The following is a 25,475-nucleotide window of genomic DNA, read 5'->3' as shown; positions in this document are numbered from 1 at the left end:
TCTCCTTAACCTCATATTCCCTCCACACCATTCAGAAGGAATGACCACAGAGCACTGGTTCGAAGAAACCATAATCCCCAGTATAAGTTGTACAGACAGAGGATAAGCGACAGGAAGAGAAAGGAGCTGGTATGGAGTATCTGCAGCCACTTATTTAGCTCCTAAGAAACCCATGATGGATTCACCAGGGCAAGGAACAGACAAATTGAGTACATTAAATCAAAAGATACAACAAATAAATCCACCATCCCCACCCCTTCCCAGCAAAACACAAGTCATTCACAGTCAGAAACACCTATAAAACTCATCTACACTTGATCTTTTGTATCCCTTTATTTAAAGATCTGAATGTATGGAGAGCATCCAGCTCTGATTGACTGTGTTCAGGCCCCAGGACTGATAGCGAAGGCTGCTCTTGACTTATTTACCCACTGAGTGCAAGCTATCCCTCTTGACTTGACTGAGGTCTGCTCACAGCTAACAAAGAACACAATACAGAACAGAAGCAGGCCCTTTGGCACTGCAAGACTGTGTGGACATATTGTGTGTGTAGTTTTTGTCCAAACTAAAACCCTTTTGCCTCTACACAGCCCTTGAAACATTGATTTTCCTGCTCCTTAGATGTTGCCTGATCTGCTGTTCTTTTCCAGCACCACTCAAATCTTGACTCTGATCTCCAGCATCTGCAGTACCCACTTTCGCCTACTGCTCCTCTATTCCTTATCTATTCATATATCTATCAAAATACCTCTTAAATGTTGGTTTTGTATTCACCTCCATCATCCCTGTCTGGCAATGCCTTCCAGACACTTACCATGATCTTGGTAAAAGAAAATGCCTCTCACATCTCCTTTAAACTTATCCTCTTTTACCTTAAACCTATGTCCACTAGTAGTTGACATTTTTACTCTGGGAAAAAGACTCCAACTGTTCATTCTATCCATGCATCACATAATTTTGTGAACTTTTACCAGGTTGCATCTCATCCCGCAACGTTCAGCGAAAACAAACTGAGTTTGTCCAATCTCTTCTCATAGCTAATACCCTCCAAACCAGGCAACATCTTGTAAACTGTTTCTGTACCATCTCCAAAGCTTTCACATCCTTCTGGTAAAGATTAAATTAGATTTAGGTTTTATTGTCACGGATACTCACGTGCGGGGTACTGTGAGATGTCTACAATGTTGCCACACATGGAGCCATCTTAGGTACGAAATATTTAGGTACAAAAGTTTAGTTACAGAAATAGAAAAATAAAGAAATAAGTTTTTAAAAAATTCAGCTCTACAGTCTTCTTAGTATGAAAGTGAAAAAGATAGAAATAATATTGAAAAAATCAAATGTTATTCTCTGTTCTTAAGCCATGGGCCTGCAGATGCTCCAAGCTGGGTTTTTCCCAAGAGGGCTTGTTCTCCTCTGTGCTGGGCATACTTTCACTTGTGCCGGGTTAAGAGGTGCCTGTTTTCACCAAATGCCCTCATTGCCGACTGCCACTGTCAGCTTTAATCAGGTCTCGCTGCTGCTCCTAAGACCCCGGTGCCAGCTTTTGCTGCTGGCCACTGCTACCACCATCCGGTTCTGTGCTGGGTCCATCTGCTGCCATGCTCCATTGTCATGTCAGCTGTCTTTAAAGAGTCCAGGTCCAGCACTGCTCCAAACACTGATGAAGCCATGATGCTGCCGACCATCAAATTCCCCAAGCCTCCGCCGTTGCTACCTTCATGACCAAGCTGCAAAAACCAAAGAACCAGAAGAAAGGAGGAGAATAGCGAGAAAAGAAGAAAAAAAACCCACTGAGAGTGGATGAGCTCTTGTAGGAGCCCTATTCTGCCGCCATCTTGAATGAAGGATTGAGGTGATGGTAGTGTGGCAACCAGAACTGTACACAATATTCCAAATGTGGGCTAACTAAAGTTCAGTACAACTGCAACATGACTTGCCAATTTTTATAGTCTGTGCCCTGAAAGATGAAGGTAAGCATGCTTTCTGCCTTCTTGACCACTTTATCCACATCTGTTTCCACTTTCAGGGAACTGTGGACCTGTATGCTGAGATCCCTCTGTATGTTGATGATGTGAATAGTTTTGCACTTATTGCATACTTCCCTCCTGCATTAGATCTCCCAAAAGGCATCACCTCACATCTGTCTGGATTAAACTTCATCTGCCCTTTAACCATCCAAGGTCTCCAGCCTACCTAAATCCTTCTATCTGCTCTGCCAATTGTCCTCACTAACTGCAGCTCCCCCAATCTTTGTATTGTCCGCAAACCTATTAATCAATTCACCTACATCATCCTCCAAATCATTTATATATAGAAACAATAGGGGTCCCAGCACTGATCCCTACAGAACACCACTGGTCACAGATCTCCAATCAGAAAAACACCCTTCCAACGATAGTCTCTGTCTTCTATGACTAAACCCATTCTATATCCATCTTATAAGCTCACCATGGATCCCAAATGACTTCACCTCTTGTATCTGTCTGTCATGAGCGACATTGTCAAAGGCCTTGCTAAAATCCATATATGCAACATCCACCACCACGCCTTGATCAATTATCTTTGTCAGTTCCTCAAAAACCTCAATCAAGTTGTGAGACACGACCTTCCTCACATAAAGCCATGCTGCCTTTTGCTAATAAGTCCATATTTACCAAATGTGAGTAAATCCTATCCCTAAGAATGTTCTCCAATAATTTCCTTACCATTGACATAAAGGCTCACAGGTCTGTAATTTCCCAGATTATTTTTATTGCCCCTTTTACACAAAGGAACAATGTAGGCTATTCCCCAGGCCTCTAAGTCCTCTCCTGTGACTAATGAGGATAGAAAGATTTTGTAAAAAGCCCCAGCAATTTCCTGACCTGCATCCCTCAGCATGCTGGGATGGATCCCGACAAGTCTCAGAGACATATGTTCCTTAATGTATTTCAAATTACTTAATGACTTCCTATATCATCATACCCCTCCCAAGACACACCATCCACCATGTCCTTCTCCTTTACAAACAATGATGCAAAGTATTCATTAAGGATATCACCCACTTCAACTGGCTCCACACACAAATTCCCTCCATTGTCCTTGAGTGGACTTACCCTTTCCCTAGCTACCCTCTTCTTCTTATGTATGCATAAAATGCCATGAGATTTTCTTCAATCTTATTTGCCAAATAATTTGCATATCCACTTTTAGCCCTCCGACGTCCTATCTTTGTCTTCATCAAGGGCTTTTTCTCTCTTCAGTATTTTAAGCCTTATGTGTGCCTCCTTTTTCTTTGTGACTAAGCTGTCAGTTTCTCATGTTATCCAAGGTTCCTGAATATTGTCACCTTTACCCTTCATTTTTAACAGAAATATGCTGGACCTAAACTATAATTAACTGATTTTTAAAAGATTCCCACATACCAAACGTAGGTTTACCCTGAAACAGCTGTCCCAATCTACATTCGCCAGCTCCTGCCTAATATTGTCATAGTTAGCAATCCCCTAATTTAGTACTTTCACCTGAGGACTACTTTTGTTCTTATCCATAAGTAATTTAAAACTTACAGAATTATGGTCACTGTTCCTGAAGCTCCCACACTGAACTTTGATCACCTGGCCAGGCTCATTCCCTCATACCAGGTCTAGAGTGCCCCTTCCTTAGTTGGACTAATTGTATATTGTTTTTAAAAATCATCCTGGACACATCTAACAAATTCCCCTCTCAGCCAAGCCCCTGGCACGAACGGAGTCCCAGTGAATGTAGGGAATTTAAAATCACCCACCATCAAATTCTGTTACTTTTACATTTTTCAATAATCTGTCCACATATCTGTTCCTCTATCACCCGCCTGTAGTGAAATCCATTTAAAGTGATTGTACTCTTCCTAATCCTGAGCTAGATGAGCCCTCTAGGATGTTCTGTCTTAGTACAGCTGTGATCATTTCTCTTATCAGTAACGCAACTCTCCCACTTCTTTGACATCATTCCCTATCTCGCCTGAAGCATCTAAATCCTGGAACGTTGAGCTCCAGTCTTGCCCTTCTCTTCATTGTGACAAGGTTCCTGCCTTCATATCTATGCTAAAGATACGACATTGGTAATGTAAGCCTTATATTTCTGATTAAGGAAACAAAGTGCAAAAAGACAATGCAAGGCAGGGACACTATGCATAACCAGGTAACCTGTGAGTCAGTAAGTGCTATGACAGCAAGTGAAGAGTTTGGAGACGAAGCTTAATCCAGTCCATGAGCAATGTTTATCACACCCTTCTGATAACATTACAATGGGAGTTGTTGGTACAGCTCCTGGTGCAGCACTGAAGTGCAGAAGCATCCTGTCAGTGGATTAGACATGTGCCATGAAAGGCTCTTAGAGGCTGGCACATATCAGATGACAATTTGGATGTGGATTCATGTAACCAATGCTCATGATAACATCTATGCCAATCAGAGCTGACTTGGCAAACAATGAGTACTTTCCTCTCTCACGGTGTAAACACAAGCTTTCCACTCAATGCTATTCTTCTGAATTGTCCTGATGTGTGTAAGGCAAAGCTTAGTCAGTGTCTTTTTTCAACAGTACTCAAATTCTGTACTATCAAATGAGTATCTTCTATTTAATCATGAAATCATTTCATTCACTGATTTTAATACCTTAGGAGCCAGAGTTACAAGTTAGCAAGCCAAAATCAAATATATAATTTCCATTCTAATGAATGGGTTAATACCCATTTTATACTGTAATATGTCCTTTGTTGTTCTGAGCAAAAACCTATGCAACCTTCATCCTCTGATATTCTCAAGCTCTTGACATAGCCTGAGAAATTATTCTTAACATGTTTTCCAATTCTATGTTGTTTGTTTCCAGAATCCTTCTGGCACCTAAAGCTTTCACACTGTTGCAGATCTAGGGTAAGAAAGCTTTGACAGCATCCTTGTTATTCATTGCAATAACCAAATTGAAAAACTGCAACACAAGTGCAGTTACACAACCAATGTTTAAATATCAGCCTCCAGATTGGCAGCACAGCCAAAGGGATCACTGTTTCTGGTTTCAATATTGACATGTGATCAGGAATGGATTGAAGACGTCCTTCAATATCCAAGCATTGTGTATAGGTACAGATGAGAATGTCTGTTTCCCCAAATTTTACACAGAATTAAACCTCCTGGGTAAATAAAGACTGTAAATTACATGAAAATTACCACATTCTTTTCCTTTACACATTCTGATAATTTTCCTAATTCTCCACTGACAGGAGATATTATCAACACAATAGTGGCCATCATTGAGCTGAACATAATATGAGGTTTGTGAAACTAATTGAGAAACTTGTTTTGTGAAAATAGTGTAACCCACAATCATTCTTGATGTCAGACACCATCTTACTGACATTCTCATAAAGCAACATTTTTTCCACACGTGTACTTTACCCTTGAGTTCACCTTTAAGGGCTTCAGTGTTGTGTGTATAAATGTTACAAATCTACCTGCAGTGGGTTTGTAAGCTGCAAGCATAGTAATCAGTTGGCTTGCTGTAATGTCTGCTTCATAAGTTAAAATAAACCCTCAGCATTATGAACATAATGAAACAGGAAGAGAAGTTGGCCTTGAGCCTGCTCTGCCCTTAATAGGATCCTGGTTGACCTGTTTGATTTTCAAATTCTACATTCCCATTCTACCCTGATATCCCGTGATTTCCTTGCCCAGCAAGGATCCAATTTGGGGCTTAAAATATTCAATGACCCCATATCTTCTATTTTCTGCATTCCAAAGTTGCACAACCTATAGAGTTATAGCACTGCACAACATAGAAAAAGACCCTTTGGTCCAATTTATCCATGCTGACCAGATATTCTAAATTATTCTAGTCCCATTTGCCAGCACTTGGTCCATATCCTTCTAAACCCTTCCTATTCATACACCCATCCAGATGCCTTTTAAATGATCTTATTGTACCAGCCTCCACCACTTCCTTTGGCAGCTCATTCCATACACACACCACCCTCTGTGTGAAAATGTTGCCCCTTAGGTCCATTTTAAATCTTTCCCCCTTCATTTTGAACTCTTTGCCCTCTAATTTTGGACTTGCCCACCCAAGGGGAAAAGACCTTGGCTATTTAACCTATCCATGCCCCTTCATGATTTTATAAACCTCTACAAGGTCACCCCGCAGTTCCAACGTTCCAGGACTAAACAGCTCCAGAATATTCAAGATCTCGCTATAGCTCAAACCCTCCAACCCTGGCAACATCCTGATCAATCTTTTTTGAATGCTTTCAAGTTCCACAACATCCTTCCTGTAGCAGGGAGACCAGAATTGAACGCAGGATTCCAAAAGTGGCCTAACCAACATCCTGTAGAGCCACAACATGCGCTCCCAACTCCTATATTCAATGCACTGACCAATAAAGAGAAGTCTTCTCATCTGCCCTGAAAATGAGACCCCTACTTTTAAAATATTGACCCCTAGTTCTAGACTGACCACAAGAGGAGGCATCTTTTCTAGGTCCATCCTAACAAGATTAGTTAGGATCTTACATAATTCAATAAAATCACCCTTCAATTTTCTAAGCTCCACTGGAATCAAACTCAGTTTGTCCAATCTGTAGTCATAAGTGAACCTGCTCATTCTAGATATGAATCTACTTAACCCACTCTGAACTGTCTCCAATGCATTGTCATCCTTCCTTATGAAAACCAAAACTGCACACACAACCAAGATATGATCACAGCAACCCCTGTATGACAGAAGTATAACATTCTTAACTTTACCTCTTATTCTTTTGAGAAGGATAGCACCCCATTAAAATTCTTAATTAAATGCTGTACCTGGCAATGAATGTTTTGTTGTTCAAACTGTGAAATACCTAAATTCTACTGCACCTTGGAATTCTGCACTCATTCTCCATTTAAGTAATACTCTGTTTTTTTATATTCTTTTTGCCAAAGTGAACAATTTCTCATTCTCCCAATTTATACTCCATCTGGCAGATTTTTGTCCACTCACTAAAAATATCTACACAACTTATGTCTTCTTCACTTTTGTGCCCGTCATAGTTCATCTAAAAATTTAGTTACCATGACTTTGTCCACTTCATCTAAGTCATTGATGTAATGGTATAAAAAGTTGAGGCATTAGCATTAATTAATGCAAATTTCTTCCTGTCACATCCTGACAATCAAACAAAGCCCTACTTATGCAAAGTCTCTTTGTCAGCCAACAAATCTCCTATCCATGCTAATATATAGCCTCTACCCCATGCTATTTTATTTTCCACAATAACCTTTGAAATAGCACCTTATCAAATGCCTTATGAAAACCCAAATACAGCAATGGGCTTCCTTTTATTGACAGCACACATTATTTCATTGAAGAACGCCAACAAAATGATTGAACATCGTTTCTTTTTATTAACAGCAAGTGCATTCTTCTCTGTTACCTTGGATTTTTCAAAGTACATAGGTACAATCTCTTTCATAATCAACTTGAATATGTTGGCCAGCTAAATAGCACAGTGGTTAGCTTTGCTACCTTACAGCTTTGGAGACCCTGGTTTGATTCTAACCTTGGGTGCCTGTCTCTGTGCAGTTTACATGTTCTCCTTGTGTCTGCATGGGTTTCCACCAGGTGCTATGGTTTCCTCCCACATTCCAAAGATGTGCAGGTTGGGTGGATTAAATGCAGGATTATGGGGATGGATGGGAGGTTGATTTGGGTGGAATGTTCTTCAGAGGGTCAGTACAGACTTGACGGGTGCATTGGCCTCTATCTGCACTGTAGGGATTCTATCTCCTCCTGACAGCTGTGAAGCTAATTGCCCTATAGCTTTCTGTTTTCTGCCTCTCTCTGTGAAATTTGGAAAACTAATACTGATACGTCAACTATTAACTTCTGTTAAGACCCTGGACCCAGAGACTTGCCAGCCTGCAGCTCTGTTATTTTGCTCAGTACCACTTGTCTTGTGATCGTAATTTCACCATGTTCTTCCTCTCCCTTCCATATCTTAATTTATAGCTATTACTTGGATGTTTCTTGTACCATCCAGAGTAATGACAGAAGAAACTTGTTTTTGTTCAATTTGCCATTTCCTTATTATCTATTATTAATTCACCACTCTCACCCTTCAGAGGCCAGGCAGTCACTTTACTTACTCTTAATCTGTTCAAAGTCTTGCATTTTTAAAAAACATTTCTAGATAGCTTCCTGTTATATTCTAATACCTTCCTATTGGTTAACCTTTTAGTTATTCTCTGCCATTCTTTATGTTCTGATTAACTGCCTGACCTGCTGCTCAACTTGGTGTTTTTCCTTTAAGTTTGATTTATTCCCCAAATTCTTTAGTTAATCATAGAAGGTAGGTCTTTCCTTTAGATACTTTCTTTAAAATAAGAATATACTTATTGAGTAGTTGGAAACATCTCCTTAAATATCTACCAGTATGTCTCTACTGATATGTCCTCTCACCTAGTATTCCAGGTCACTTCAGGTAGCTCAGTTTTCATGCCCACACTGTTGCACTTATTAGGTTCAAAACACTAGTCTTCCACCCCACTCTCCCTTTCAAACTGATTAAAATTTAGTTATTTTATGGTCACTGCTATCTCAGGGGCTCTTAATCTGAAGTCATTAATTAATCCTGCCACATTATACGACACCAAGTTGAATGTAACCTGTTCCCTAGTCAGTACTAAAGTGTCCTGCCATGATACATTATCATAAATGAATTCCTCATCAGCAGTTGCGACTGCTGATTTGATTTTTCCAGTTTGTATGCACATTAAACTCACCCATGATCTTTGCTGAACCTTATCTGGATTACCCAATATTTCTTGTTGTATGCTTTGTCACCAAATGTAGTTACTGTTAGGGGACCTGATTCAATTCCCATGAGTGATTTATTTCCCCTACTATTCCTCATCTCCATATAAACTGACACTACTATCTGATCTCCAGAACCAATGTCATCCCTAACTATTGTAAAAATGTCATCCTTGATTAACAATGCAACCACTCCACCTTTATGTACCTTCCTAATTCTCTTGACTGTCATTCACCCCTCAATATTTCGGTCAAAATCTTTGTCATATTTAGTTTAATGTGTGCCGACAAGTTCTTTACTTTGTCATGAATGCTATGCACTTTCAGATTCAGAGCCTCCAGTCTCGTCTGTATATTATCTTTGTAATATCTGGTAGTAATTGTTGGCTTATTCCTAGATTTTCTTTTCTCTCTCCTGAAATTTTCCAACAGTGGCCTGAAAGCACACAAAATAGAGAAGGGTAGTCTACTCCAATCCTTATCGGGAATGATTTCACAAGGATTGTGGGTCTAATGGGAAGGCTGTCAGTATAATGGAGGCATCCTTCCTTTGGCTTACCAGGGATCCATGGGAATCCATATGTTTCAAGTCAGAATGGAGGATGGTTTGGCTGGGACCTGGCAGGTGGTGGTGCTCCCATATACCTGCTGCTCTTGTCCTTCTAGATGATAGAGGTCAAGGTTTGGGTAGTGATGTCAGAGGACCCTCGCTATGTTAATGCAGATCATGATGAAGAGATGGAATGTTGGAGGTGGTAATAGTGGTGCTAGTTGAGCAAACTGCTTTGTCCTGTATGGTGATAAGCTTCTTATCTGCTCTTGGAGCTGTACCCATCAAGGGGTGCAACTCATTACCCTGTTCCTGATGACTGGGAAGTTCAGAACCAGGGGTCACAGACTAAAGACATGGGGTAGTTCACTAAGAACTGAGATAATGAGAAATTCCTTCACCCTGAAAGTAGGTTGAGAACAAAAGCACTTGAGAAAAAAAATATTTTTTTTCCAGAAAGAGATAGGTACGTTCGTAGGGCCAATGCATCAAAGGACATTGGTCAAAAGTGAGAACAGGGTAATGAGTTGGATGATCAGCCATGAGCATATCAAATGGCGGAACAGGCTTGAGGGCTGAATGGTTAGTCCTGCTCCTATTTTCTATGTTTCTAAATATTCACACTGAGATAATGACAGAATATCAAAAAGGATGAACCATGTGACCAACAATGTTTTTTGCTAAATTAAATGTCAGAAGGAAAATGACAACAAAATAGAAAATAAGTCAAATTTGAGTTAAAGAAAATAGAGTCATAGAGATGTACATCACAGAAACAGACCTTTCGGTCCAACTCATCCATGCCAACCAGATATCCCAACCTAATCTAGTCCCACCTGTCAGCACCCGTACCCTATCCCTCCAAACCCTTCCTATTCATATACCCATCCAGATGCCTTTTAAATAATGCAATCATATTAGCCTCTATCACTTCCTCTGACTGGCCTTTCCACCCTCTGTGTAGAAACGTTGCCCATTAGGTCTCTTTTATATCTTTTTTCTCTCACCTTAAACCTATGCCCTCTAGTTCTGGACTTCGCCACCTCAGGGAAAAGACCTTGTCTATTTATCCTATCCATGCCCCTCATGATTTTATAAACCTCTATAAGGTCACCCCTCAGCCTCCGACACTCCTAGGAAAACAGCCCCAGCCAATTCAGCCTCTCCCTATAGCTCAAACTCTCCAACTCTGGCAACATCCTTGTAAACCTTTTCTGAACCCTTTCAAGTTTCACAACACCCTTCTGATTGGAAGGAGACCAGAACTGCATGCAATATTCCAAACGTTGCCTAACCAATGTCCTGTACACCCGCCGCATGACCTCAACTCCTGTACTCAATACTCTGACCAATAAAGGAAAGCATACCAAACGTTTTCTTCACTATCCTAGCTACCTGCGACTCCACTTTCAAGGAGCTGTGAATCTGTGCTCCAACGTCTCTTTGTTCAGCAACATTCCCGAGGACTTTACCCTTAAGTGTATATGTCCTGCCAAGATTTGCTTTCCCAAAATGCAGCTGGCTCATCTAATCAAATTTCCATTGTAATCAGAGGTAAACTTCTTCACTGTCCACTACACCTCCAATTTTGGTGTCACCTGCAAACTTACTAACTTATACCTTCTTTGCTCACATCCAAATCATTTCGATAAATGATGAAAAGTAGTGGACCCAGCACAGATCCTTGTGGCACTCCACTGGTCACAGGCCTCCAGTATGAAAAAACAACCCTCCACCACCATCCTCTGTCTTCTATCTTTGAGCCAGTTCTGTATCCAAATGGCTAGTTCTCCCTGTATTCCATGAGGTCTAACCTTGCTAATCAGTCTCCCATGGGGAATCTTGTCAAATGCCTTACTGAGGTTCATATAGATCATGTCTACCACTCTGCCCTCATCAATCCTCTTTGTTACTTCTTCAAAAAACTCAATCAAGTTTGTGAGACATGATTTCCCACGCACAAATTCATGCTGACTATCTCTAATCAGTCCTTGCCTTTCCAAATACATGCACATCCTGTCCCTCAGGATTCCCTCCAACAACTTGCCCACCACTGATGTCAGGCTCACTGGTCTATAGTTCCCTGGCTTGTCCTTACCACATTTCTTAAACAGTGGCACCACGTTAGCCAACCTCCAGTCTTCTGGCACCTCACCTGTGACTATCGATGATTGAAGGATGATAAATAAAACTGGAAAGGTTTGATTCAAAGAAGGAGACAAAAGTGTCATAAATAAAAAGGAAGGATTTTTCTTTCAATTTAGAATTACAAGTGACCTTGAGAAATGACTTTCTGTCTACAGTAGTGAGATTCAATAGTTTCTGTTGTTCCTTTTCAACACTAACAAACTGAGCAGCATAGTATTAACTTATTACTTCAAGGTTGTATTTTGATAAGTAACAGCTGTAAGAGTCTACAGCGAGTTTAATACATATTTACTGATCAAATACTGCAATCTCTAGGCATTATGGGGAATTGATGGTGAGTTGTCACTTTTGTGATAGGATGATGTGGTAATAGTGGTGATAATAATACTACCACTAATAGTGGTAATGTCACTGGACTAGTAATCCAATGAACCAGGTTAATTAATGTGCAAGGATACTGGACTCAAATACTACCACTGCAGTGGGTGGAAGTTACAATTAGTACATAAAATATGTAATTGGAAGTCACTCTCACTAAGAGAGTGAAAATCCTTCTTGTTCAATATTGTCTTTTTCAGGAAGGAAACTGGCTATCCCTACCCAGTCTGGCCTATATATGACTCTACTCCCACCGTAATGTGGTTAGCTCTACCTATCCTCTGAAATAGCTGAGGAAGCTACTCACTTCAAAGGTGGTTAGCGATGGAAAATGAATATTAACCTCTCAGTGATGGCCACATCCCTCAAAAAAGAAAACCAAATTCTTATGGAAAGGCTGAATTAGCCCAAAATGTTCCAGAAATTTGCAACTCCAAGGCAATCACTTCCTCACCATAAATTATTGTTTCAATCTTGTTTTAAATGTAGCGGTACTTTCCTAGCAAGTTCTGGCAACAGCCCAAAATTACTCATGTGGCCTGACCAATGATTTATGTAGAATTAAAACAACTGATTGATTTATTGTTAAATTCCATGAAGATGGATTGTTGACACTATATCTGGTTGAACACAGGCTCTTAGAACTAAGCCTTTGAGAGAAATTGTTTCATGCTGAATGTCACAATTATTTTGTTACTTCAGATTTTTCCTGCATGCCAAACATACAAGACATTATACATTAGAGGACTCTTTTGAAGTCTCTTGCTGATGTAAGAAACCTTTGTTAACCATGTACAATATGGCCTGGTCGTGCAATTTTAAGAAATGAAAAAGAATCCAAATAGTACATACGTTCTTGAAAGGATGTGAAAAGCATCTGGAAGTGACTGCTCCGACTTCCCTCATCAGCCCACATGCGAATGACACCTATCCCTGTGCGAAGCATCAAATCATTGGCTACAGTGCTGCAGAATTTGGCTTTAAGGTCCTCCACTGCATTGCTTCCATCATATATTGCCACAAAATTGCGCTTACACTCATTTGAATTCTCCATCTCGTAGTCAAGAAATCTCAAGTAAATCTAATGAAAGAACAAAAAGATTCACAATAATAAATGCTCTTCGATCAGTCCTTCAGCCTACTTTGCAGAGCACATTACACCAGTGCTTAATTATGATAAATTCAGTGGTGTAGCCAGTCCTTCAGCAAGAACATGTTTAATTGAAAGAAAACTGACTTTACAGGTCAAGTGAATGTATTGCAAAGGGAGTTTGTAAATTGACAACTTGTTAGAAATGGACCAAGTTTCATATTCCAGAAACCAACACCACTTTTAAATGAACACTAAAAATAAAAAAAACAGAGCTCACATGAAATTGTTCAAATGGAGACACAGATGTGATGTATTGACATTGTGAATATGTTAACCAACAGACAGATGATGCAGTTTGACCACACAATGGTGTAAGTTCACTCAGGGAGCTCTTGTGGTACAGAGGTAATCTCCCTATCTCTGAGGTAGAAGGCCTGAGTTCAAGGCTCATCTCCTCCAGATGTGTGTCCTAATACATTTGAACTGGCTGATTAAAAATACCTCTGTGTTAACTCAGACTTAGTGGCTGCTTTGACCTCTAAATGCCTACAGCCAAACTGCAACTATCATTTAAAAGTCAATTGCTATGGTTCAATTAAATCTGTGCCAGCACTCACATCCTTTGAAAAACACATAATACTCTTGAGAGAATAAATCTCATTCAACAATCCACTGATGCTGAAAAGGATATTTTAAAAGTGATTATATGTTAATTGGCTATTGACCAACCAGAATGCGGAATTGACAGGTGACGCAGGTATTACAATCAGAAGAATAGGCTGTTGTACATTTCATTGTGATAGACTTGTACTTTAGGAAGAATGTGTTAAGGGAATCAAGACAACGTGCAAGGATACTTGCAGATTTGTCATACAGGTAGTTCTGGGATAACACATGTTTCGGTAGCATGATATGGCTAAAATGTCACTGAAGAATTACGGAATGGTGTTTTGGAGAAAACTTACCTTCGCTGGCAATAGCACGATTCCAGCAGGGATCAGTTCGCGCACTTCATTCTGCGCATGCATCGATGTGCATGCCGATATCTCTGTGCCATTCTGCACCTGCGCCAATATCAGCTACCGACAGAGCAGCCTTCTGTGAGGCGTAGTGTACAGACAGCAGCTTTCTTACATTTTTTAAATGTACTGTGTTAAATTTACATTTGTTTTGTTAATAAATATAATTTCAGCCTTCATTCAGGCTGTGCTATACTTTGCTTTCGACCTTTGAGTGATTTCTGAGCGACTGTGAACCATATTGTTTGCTGGGCTGCCCCTAACACCGGGCAGCACGGTGGCTCAGTGGTTAGCACTGCTGCCTCACTACGCCAGGAACCTGCATTGGACTCCTGCCTTGGGCGTCTGTCTGTGTGCAGTTTGCACATTCTCCCCGTGTCTGCGTGGGTTTCTTCTAGGTGCTCCGATTTCCTCCCACAATCCAAAGATGTGCAGGTTAGGTGGATTGGCCATGCTAAAATTGTCCATAGTGATAGGTGCATTAGTCAGGGGTAAAATGTAGGGGAATGGGTCTGGGTGGGTTGCTCTTCGGAGGGTCTTTGTTGGGCAAAAGGGTCTGTTTCCATACTGTAGGGAATCTAATCTAAAAAAAACTTTTCCCATAGGCTCCATTTTTTCTATTAAGTAATTTTCTATTTTTTAAGGTTTTGCTAAAGCGCAACTATGGCATTATAGGAGAACTACCTGTATGCATAGATTGGAATATAATTCCTTGAGTAACCATCAAATGAGTACTGTACAAAATTGAAGAGTGGAAGGGGACAGTGACTGAGTACTGACTGTACAGACTAGGATATTAACATTTACATGCTATTGATGGAACAATAAATGGGAAACAGCATACTGAGTCATACTGAGCTATGACGCTTGACCATTTGCTTCATCTGGATGAGTTCAGGTCAGAAATTAGAGTTTGATATGAAGATGAATTATCTAAAACATTAATTTATAATATCACTAACTGGACAAATGCATTTATAATATATATTTATATACTTGAACATTTTTGGAAGTATGACTTTTCAGAGCAAAAGATACTGGCTACAGGAGCAAAAATGTTTCATTTATTAAGAACAAAATGATTGAATGGAGACACTAAGTCTGTAACATTTCTGAAAGAGGTCACAAGACCCAGTTTATGAGCAATAAAAATGCTGTTCTGAACACAGCCAGTGAGAACTTCACAAATGCAGAAATATCTTTGCTCTCTCTCTCTCTTTTCCTCTTTTTCTCTGGAACACTTCTTATCTAAAGTTGCAAGTTGAAAACTCACTTGAAGGTCTCATTATCATAGTTGGAGGATTTTAAAAGAAGAAATAGTAATCTATATCACTGTCTTCAATAAAGAGAATTCACCCAGCATGACTGATCTAAGAAGAGGCTCCAATGGCTCGCGTCTTTTCTTCTGAATTTAACTGTTATCAAGTCAAAGATAACATTCTGTAGTATTATTCCTTTTTTTCCTCCAAGCTTGGTGGGGTGTGTGTATATTTGTGTATGTATTTTTGTGTATTATTTTTCAAGAAGATCAGTTATATATATGCAAGCACTTTAAACATTTGTGCCCTGTTTGAGCAATGTTTATTTTGTAATAAACAAGTTAATTGCTATTTTAAGGAATGTGGTCAAGTTGTTTCTGATACTGAATATTATATAGTCTGTATACACATAATTGGTGATGTTATTTTCCTTTTTAAAATAAAAAGTGGAGGATTGGGTCAAGAAAAGGAATCAGGCCATCCTCCTAACTAGAAGAATGACAGTATCAGAGAGAGGTATCATTCATCCACATACATTTGTTATAAAGTTCTTTCCATTGATTCACTCCAATTTGCTTAAGTTAACTGAATCAATGCAATTGTCAAAATGCTGCAGAATCTGCTTACTGCAATCATCCAAAGCAATTCCCAGTCTGACCACACGAACCAACTAATAACACAAACTCAATCAATTGTTTTCTAGGAACATCCAATTGCCATCGTTGAACCTGAGACCACTAGTGACTTCAGACTCAGGCTCAGACTCAATGGACATTTTTTTTTAACTCATTCAAAATCCATAGTTACAATCCTAGACCAGACTAACAGATTCGTGTTTTAATCTGGCTCAGGATCAGAAACCTTTTCTTTAAATTAGACAAAGCACAAGATTCAGTCGACTAACTAAGAGAATAGCTCCTTCATCAAATGAGATTATGGATGACCTGATGTTCTTAAACTACATTTTCCTAACTTATTTTCATAACACTGGACTCCCTACTGATTAAAATAGTATCTATATCTGCCTTGAATATACACAACAATCCAGCCTCGACAGCCCTCTATGGTAAAGAATTCCATAGATTCACTACTCTGAAAAAAAAATCCTCATCCCTGTCTTAAGTAGGTGATTTCATACTTTGTGATTTTACCCTCTGGTGCTAGATTCTCCCACAAGGGAAAACAACCTCTCAGCATCTACCCTGACAACCCCCTTAAGATTCTTTGTTTTCCGAAAAGGTTCCCTGTCATTCTTCTAAACTTCAGTGAGTATGAGCACAACCTACTCAACCTCTCCCGAGAAGAAAATTCCTCTTTTCCCTGTCAATCTAGTGAACCTGCTCTGGGTTGCCTCCAATATCGGCATGACTTTCCTTACATAAGGAGATCAGATTGTTTGCATTATACCAGATTTAGTACAACTAGAGCCTTGTATAATTTTAGTGAGACTCCCCTATTTTTATATACTATTCTTTTTGACTTGAAGGCCAGCAATGAGTTTTACCCACTGCCCTTCTTTACTAGCGTTTTGTGATTGATCCACAAAAACTCTTCTGTGCTGCAGATTTCGGAAGTCTTTTTTTATTTAAATAATATTCAGCTCTTCTTTTCCTGGCAAAGTGCATAACTTCACATTTCCCCATACTATATTCCATCTGCCAAATTTTTGCACATTCACTTAACCTTCCCATACCTTTTGGGAGACTCTTTTTGTCATCTTTACTTTTTGTCTCCTCACCTTAATATATTCACTTCTCTCATCTAAGTCATTAACACATACTGCAAATGGGGCGGTACAGTGGTTAGCACTGCTGCCTCACAGTGCCAGAGGCCCAGGTTCAATTCCGCCTCAGGCAATTGTCTGTGTGGAGTTTGCACATTTTCCCCGTGTCCGTGTGGGTTTCCTCCTGGTGCTCCAGCTTCCTCCCATAGTCTAAAAGATATGTGCAGGTTAGGTGAATTGGCCATGCTAAATTGCCTGTAGTGTTAGGTGAAGGGGTAAATGTAGGGGAATGGGTTTGGGTGGGTTGCTGTTCGGAGGGTCAGTGTGGACTTGTTGGGCCGAAGGGCCTGTTTCCACACTGTAAGTAATCTAATCTAATTGTGGCCCCAGCACTGACCCCTGCTACTTTTCACTAGTTACAGACAACCATTCTGAAAATGTCCTTTATTGCAATGCTGTCTTCTATTAATTAGCCAATCCTCTTTGCCAATACACTTTTCCCAAAACTACAGATTCATCTTATTAAGTAGTTGAAAAGCGTGGAGCTGGAAAAAACACAGCATTCACTATCTCTGTAGTTACTTCCTTTAACACTCTAGTATGAAACCTATCAAGCCCTTCAGTTTCATATGTTCCTCATGTACATTTCTGTGCTTATTTCCTTTGCCATTTTAGTCCTTTGATTATTTCACATTTTTAGTATCTATTAGTGTCCTATACCTACTAAGAAAGAATTCATCACACTATCTAATTACACAATGTTAAAATGAACCTTAATACCTTCCTCTCATAAAACATCATCATATACTTCATTACTGTAACCACTGTTAATTGATTATTTCCCATTTCAGTTTTTAAAATCTCTGTTTATATTCAAGTATTGCTAGGTCTGCTTGTTGAGTGTAATCTACCATATTGAATTACTCAGGCTCCTGAAATGACAGGCATTTAAGGATACAGAAGCAAGCAAAGGATTGCACACAGTACTCCTTTCACGATAAGTAGAGTGAGTGTTCAACATGAAAACATAGATTGGATTAGTGTAACATAGATTTTTATGTCTAATGTAGACCAATTCCTGGTGGATGATTTAATTCTTTTTTTAAATTCTCAGCAAGCTGTGCACCATTTTTGAGGAACATAGCCGGGCAAATAATTAAAATCCAAAATCTGTTCCATTCTATTCAAAACTGGGCTCATCTAACTATTGGCCTAGCACAGCCTGGCAAATGAAGAGCAATGCCGAGAGTACGGGCATGTTCAAGAATTCAATGGACAGGTCTTTCCACTGCACTCACACTTACCAACCCTCATGATTACAAATTGTGGAAAGTATACTGCACATGTTACGAATTTGAAAGCTTCCTTTACTGGCTAACAAGGCCTTTGTAATAACAGGGTTTATGTTAATGAACATCAATTGACTTGAGAATCTTTGGATAATGAGAAAACAAGAAAACATATTTTGTTGAGTGTTCTTGTGACGCAGTAGTACTGGCACTTACTCTGAGCCAGGGGACCGGCCTTCAGGTCCTACCTAATCCAGAGATGCATCACCAAGAAAGAAAATATCTACAAGTACTTTGTTTTGTGTGATACACAGTGGGGAGAGAGCATTGAATAGATTATCCAATTGATCTTATCCGTAAAAGTAAAATGGACCTTCCTTCTTTAACAAGCACATTAACCAATTAAGTTTTGAATTAGGGTTGTCAACAATTTCACATACAGTTGGGAACACATTTCAATTTGTCACTCCCTTGGGAATTGGTGGGCAAATTTCAGAATGATGATGTTTAACACACCAGTAAACACAATTTTCAGATTAAACTCTAAAGCAATAAATTAATCATTTAAGTGAATAATGCATGAAAATGACCTCAAGCAGCAGAGATAACTAATAAAAAACATTTTTCTTTTGCCTTTTCAGTTAAGAAACAAAGCTAGACTGAGAAAAAGATGAGGCCCCAAGCTCTGATCACCAGGGATGGGAGTGGAGACCAGAGACAAACTAATGAGTTGTGTTTGACCAGCAGTGACCTTGGTTGCCTTTGATGCTGTACACTCTGAGATGGTCTCAGTGGAAATCACCTGAAATCACCTGAAAGAGGCAATAAGTGGCTTTCATCATGGTCTTGCCTTGTCTGTTAAGTTCTTTGTGGCTAGGCTTTTGCAATTTGGCAGGAGGGTGGGGAGGACAGGAAAGGAATGTTGAGGGAGGAAGGAGGGTACGTGGGTATGTATGAGGTCCAGTTCCATTCACTCACACTCCCACCACTCACTCTACTGCCACTCAGTCACTCCTTCACCCACTGATCTCCCCCCCCCCATGACTCAATCACTCATCCAGCCACCAAGTCTCAGCCCTCCTCCCAAGTCACTCACTCACCAACTGAACAGGTCCAACCATTATCCCACCAATCAAGTCCCTTCCTATTCATTAAAATATCCACCTGCCCACTATACTCTTGCAGTAAATCATTCACCAATCAACAGTCCTCCAGTTACTTAGTCACCTGTTCAGTTCACCAACTCACTCATGTAGTTCACTCATTTATTCAGGTATCCACTCTGACATCTCAGTCCCACACTCTCACACCCAGCTAGCCCACCAATCACTCCGTTCACCTACTCCAGAGTTACCACCAGTCATTAAACCGTAACCCCTAATTTCTCTCACACAGTGCCCTCCTCACATTCAACCATCTCACACCATTTGACAGCTTAAGGGACACTCAGACATCACTCCCCATTTCTAGGAACCCAACTGCCATTTCCCTCCTTTCCTAACCATTTCCTGCCATCTTCACTAACATTTGAGTTAAGTACTGAATGATGACTGGGAATCAAATAGCTCAATGCCTTGGGGTAAAGAGAAGAAGGGAAATGATTTGGCAGAAAAATAAATTCTGGTAAATATGATTAAGTAAAGATAATCAAACTACATGTATCTGTATGGCATAGTGGGCGACACAGTGGCACAGTGGTTAGCACTGCTACCTCACAGCGCCAGAGACCCAGATTCAATTCCTGCCTCAGGCAACTGTCTGTGTGGAGTTTGCACATTTTCCCCGTGTCTGTGTGGGTTTCCTCCGGGTGCTCCAGATTCCTCCCACAGTCTAAAAGATATGTGCAGGTTAGGTGAATTGGCCATGCTAAATTGCCTTATAGTGTTAGGTGAAGGGGTAAATGTAGGGGAATGGGTCTGGGTGGGTTGCTGTTCAGAGGGTCAGTGTGGACTTGTTGGGCCGAAGGGCCTGTTTCCACACGTAAATAATCTAATCTAAGTATGGGAGCATGCCCACAGCCTATGTGAACTACTGTTTTTTTAAAAAAACTGAGCTATTTCCAGATGCTTAAATGAAAAAAGACAGAATGGAATGCCAGGAAATACAGCTAAATTACATCAATTATGTTCTTATTGTCAATGAAGAGTTGGAACTCCAAGGATGCCCATTAATCTGACTTAACAGTTAAGAGCATGCACATCAGATCGTGTAATAGGAAATCAGGCTTGATAATCAATTTGTGATATCATTGCGCCCAGCTCAGATCTTATCAAGATTGAAAACCTTTGAGATCTTTGGATCGTAAATTGAAGTCAACATGCGTTTTTTGGAAAGTTGAGATCGTAGCCGTGCTGCAGGGTCTCCTAATGTATCCCAATTAGTGTCAGGATTGAGTCATTGGTGTAAGGACGTTCCTGATTCTATTATTGCAGTGGTAGTCCTGAAAAGGTTTATTGCTCTGTGTTGCTTGAGTCTCAGCTCCTTTCAAAATTACTGTTGATTCAACATTCTATGAATTATCTACAGTCAGACTTTGCATCAGATCAACACAATAGCATCACTCTTCAGAGTTTCTGCATCATGCAATTACTGACAAAGCTTACTATTTACGTATTTGAGTATTAACCCTTTAAACTACACAGATCACCTCCACCAGCTTTCACCTACTCCAAAATGTAGAACCTCAATACATTCCACTCTCTAGTCTCAGTGTGTTACTGCTGATCAATGGTACAATCACTGCCATTATGAGTGCATTAATTAATAACTAAGAAAATCATAATAAATGAGGTTATCACAGAATCACTTGGGAGTCCTCCAGTCTACTCATCCACTCCTGATCAATCCTTTCAGTGACCCCCACATGGTCAAAGTCTTCAATAGCACACTGATGGCTCTCATAGTCTTCTATAATTTATTCTACATGTGATTAATGCCCCACTGTTTGTTTCTTCTAATCCTCAAGGATTTCCATTATAAGCAAGCTCCAAATTGTTACATATAGATTTATTAGAAATGAACTTGGCCTTGGAACTGTTTGATCGGTTTTTAAAAAGTAATATCAGTTGTGCGAAGACAAATAAAACGTTTGATAAAAAGTTAAAGAATTGATCATGTTTTAGATGCTGGTTTAGAGCAAGTTGACCTGCTTTTTGTTAAAATTCAACTATCTTTTTGTTTGGGTATAATCAGTGAGCTATCCAGCACATTAATCTAGACGTCTCAGAGTGCATGTTTCATGCTTGATGAACAGGTATTAACTGTGCATGATTAACATTCACAAACCTGTGTCAAATCTATGCTTCTTGCATCACTAGGAGGAACAAATTGAGGTATTCACAGGCATACAGCCCCATGATTTTTCTCCGTTAAAATTAACCAATCCAAAAACCTCAAGCTGTGAATTGACATCTTGTTTTCCACCAAGCCACCTCTCTGACAGAAAAGCAAAATTAGCCCTAACTGAGCAATGCATGGTCAAACTTCATCCAGGGAAATTTACAAGGTCACTCACTCACTGAATTACACACAAATAATGTTTACACACTTAACTGTATATGGACAACACATTGAAATGTAAATGAACAATATTCACACACTCAACTGCACATAAACAACATACACTGAATTGTATATGGACAACATTCACACACTGACTTCAATATGAAAATACATATACAAAATTTTGTACATAAGTAGCACTCACACATTGAATGGTAAATGAACAAGAATCGCACACTGAATGTCATATGAACAACATACACTGAACTGTATATGAGCATCATATATACAGTGGATTATATATGAGTAACATACACTGAATTGTAAATGAACAACATTCACAGCTGAATTGTATATGAACACACTGAATTAGACATGGACAACATACACATGTTCACACTGAACTGAAATGAACAATTCTCACTTACTGAATGGTACAACACTCACATGGCAAATTGTTCATAAAAAGCACACATCTAAAATGTATATGAACAACATTCACACACTGAATTGTATATGAGCAACACATGCCTAGCGAACTGTATACAAATAAGTATGGGCGGCACGGTGGCACAGTGGTTAGCACTGCTGCCTCACGGCGCCAGAGACGCGGGTTCATTTCCCGCCTCAGGCGACTGACTGTGTGGAGTTTGCACGTTCTCCCCGTGTCTGCGTGGGTTTCCCGCGGGTGCTCCGGTTTCCTCCCACAGTCCAAAGATGTGCAGGTCAGGTGAATTGGCCATGCTAAATTGCCCGTAGTGTTAGGTAAGGGGTAAATGTAGGGGTATGGGTGGGTTGCGCTTTGGCAGGTCGGTGTGGACTTGTTGGGCCGAATGGCCTGTTTCCACACTGTAATCTAATTTAACCTCACATGCTGAATTGTGAATGATCACACAATGAAATGTGTCTGAACAGGACACACTGAATTGTATATGAATCATACTCAAGCTGAATTATAAATTATCACTCCCTCACTGAATTGTACATGAACAGTCGCATACTGAATTTTATATGTACACATAACTGAACTGTACAGGAACAACACACACACTGAATTGTATATGGACATTTACAGACTGTATTGCCTATGATCAACTTTGAAGTACTGAATCGTATATGAACAAATCACAGTGAAGTGTATACAAACAACACTGATGTTTATATGAACAACATTCACACACTGAACCACATATAAACTGAATATGAACAATGTTCACACTTTGAATTTAATAAAAACAAAATCTGAAATTAAGAGTCTAATGATGATCATGACTCCATTGTCTTTGTTGGGAAAACCTACCTGATTCACTAATGTCACTTTGGGAAGAAAACTGCCATTCTTACATGTCTACATGTGACTCCAGACCAACATCGACTGCTCTCTGGGCAATTAGGGATGGGCAATAATGCTGGCCTAGTCAGCGATGCCCACATTCCATGCGTACATTTAAAAAAGAACTAAAAAATCCTATTTATGTTTGAATAACATTCACACAATGAATAGTATATGAACAAAATTAAACACTGAATTGTATAAGATAACACTCTGAATTTTATCTGAACAAGACTCTCACACTGAACACTATGTGACCAATACTCAAACACTGAATGGTATATGAATACAATTCACAGAGAGAGTTGGATGTGAACAACACTCAAACACTAAATTACATGTGAATATTCAGACACTGAACTGCATATGAAGATCACACAATGAATTGTATATGAACAACATTTACACACTAAATGAGTTCTGAAAAAAGTGTAATGAAATGTCTATGAACATAAACACACCACACACAGATATACACTGAATTCTGTATAAATGACACTCACAAACTGAATTCTATATGAACAGCATTCACAATTGAATTGTATATGAAAAACATACATTGAAATGTATAGGAACAACATTCTCACAGTGAATTGCATATGAATGACAACCTGATACTGAATTAGTCATAGAGTCATAGAAATGTATGTGAACAACTCTCAGACACTGAATTACATATGAACACCTTTCAAATGTAACTGCTTCTAATCAAAATTCAAGATGAACGACAGAAGCACACATATGAACAACATTCAAACACTATATTGTGTATGCGTAACACTGAAACTCAGTAGTATATGAACAACATGCACACAATTGTATATGAACAAAATTCACATACTGAATTGTACATGAACAATGACACACAAATTACATATGAGCAAATTCACAAACTGTCCACTGTACTGAACAACTCTCACATAATGAATGTATGAGAACAACATTCTTACACTGTATTATGCAGGAAAAATTTTCATGCACCGAATTGTATGTGAGAAACGAACACACTGACAAAGTGTACATGAAAAAAACACTGATTTGTATGTATGCAACAATCACATACTGAACTGTATATGAACTACACTCATGTACTGAATTGTAAATGGACAACGTTCACATTGAACTGTAACTGAATAATATCCATATATGAACAATGCATACTGAATTCTAAATGAATAACGCATGCATAGTTGTACATGAACAATATTCATAAATTGAATTATGAACAAAGGTTATGCATCGAGTTGAATATGAACACTCACACTTAATAATGTATTAAATAACATTCATACACTGAAATTTATATAAACAGTAATCACACACTGAATTTTATACAAACAACAGAAAACATTGAATTGTATATGAGCAATTTTTACATACTGAAATGCATATGGACAGCAATCCCATACAAAATTGTACATAAACAACACGCACACTGAACTGTATATGAACATACACACACTCATATTGAAATGTATATGAACAACATTCACACACAGTTGTAAATGAACAGCACTAACATGTTATAAATGTACATCATACTGAACTTCATACAAAATACTCATACTGAAACGTACATGAAAAACAAACACAATGAAATGTATACAAACACACTGAGTTTTATGTGAAAACACTCACATTTAGCAGTATATGAGCAGCATTCACATTGAATTGTGCATGATCAACACACAGAACTGTACATGAACCACATACACCCACTGAATTATATATAAACAACATGTACTGAAATGCATTTAAACAAAATTCACAACTGAATTGTATATGAACAACACTTACACACTAAACTGAATATGCACACACAATGAATTGAATATGAACAATACTCCACACACTGAATTGTATATGATCAAGTCATATAAATTGAATTTCATATGAACAATCACACACTGAGCTGTCTATGAACATACATACACAACACATTGAATTGTATGTGAACAACATTCCCACATTGTGCAACTGTTATTCAAATGCAATTCAGTGTGTTCTTCATAGCCATATGTGTGTGAGCATGCACACTCCTATGAATTCAGTTGAGAATGTTACTCATATACAGACCTGATTGAATTGTATATCACCAACAGTTGCACAAGCAGGATTGTATATGAATGACATTATCAACTGAATTCATAGGAGCGCACATGTGCACACACAAACATGTACATGGCTATGAAGAGCATACACTGTTATGGAGTCATAGAGTCATAGAGATGTACAACAGAGAAACAGACCCTTTGGTCCAACTTGTCCATGCCAACCAGATATCCCAATGCAATCTAGTCCCATCTACCAGCATCTGGCCCATATCTCTCCATTCCTATTCATCTATCCATCCAGGCGTCTTTTGAATGTTGCA

General features: G+C 39.2%; 1 protein-coding gene across 4 annotated transcripts in view; it reads right to left on the bottom strand.

Annotated features, from left to right (window-relative positions):
* Nucleotides 1–25,475, bottom strand: part of neto1l (neuropilin (NRP) and tolloid (TLL)-like 1, like) — a 222,257-nt gene that overhangs the window by 62,743 nt on the left and 134,039 nt on the right. For 3 of the 4 annotated variants that reach the window (XM_043688454.1, XM_043688455.1, XM_043688456.1), the window contains exon 7: nucleotides 12,737–12,965. In XM_043688454.1, coding sequence (XP_043544389.1) covers nucleotides 12,737–12,965 — 229 coding nt within the window. Of the gene's footprint in view, nucleotides 1–12,736; nucleotides 12,966–25,475 lie in introns of those variants that run through there. The other variant, XM_043688458.1, reaches the window with a different exon arrangement.

The sequence above is a fragment of the Chiloscyllium plagiosum genome, chromosome 4 (genome assembly GCF_004010195.1).
Source record: "Chiloscyllium plagiosum isolate BGI_BamShark_2017 chromosome 4, ASM401019v2, whole genome shotgun sequence".
Classification (NCBI taxonomy): Eukaryota; Metazoa; Chordata; class Chondrichthyes; order Orectolobiformes; family Hemiscylliidae; genus Chiloscyllium; species Chiloscyllium plagiosum.
Note: the sequence above shows the minus strand (reverse complement) of the source record. Positions and strands in the feature narration are given on the sequence as shown.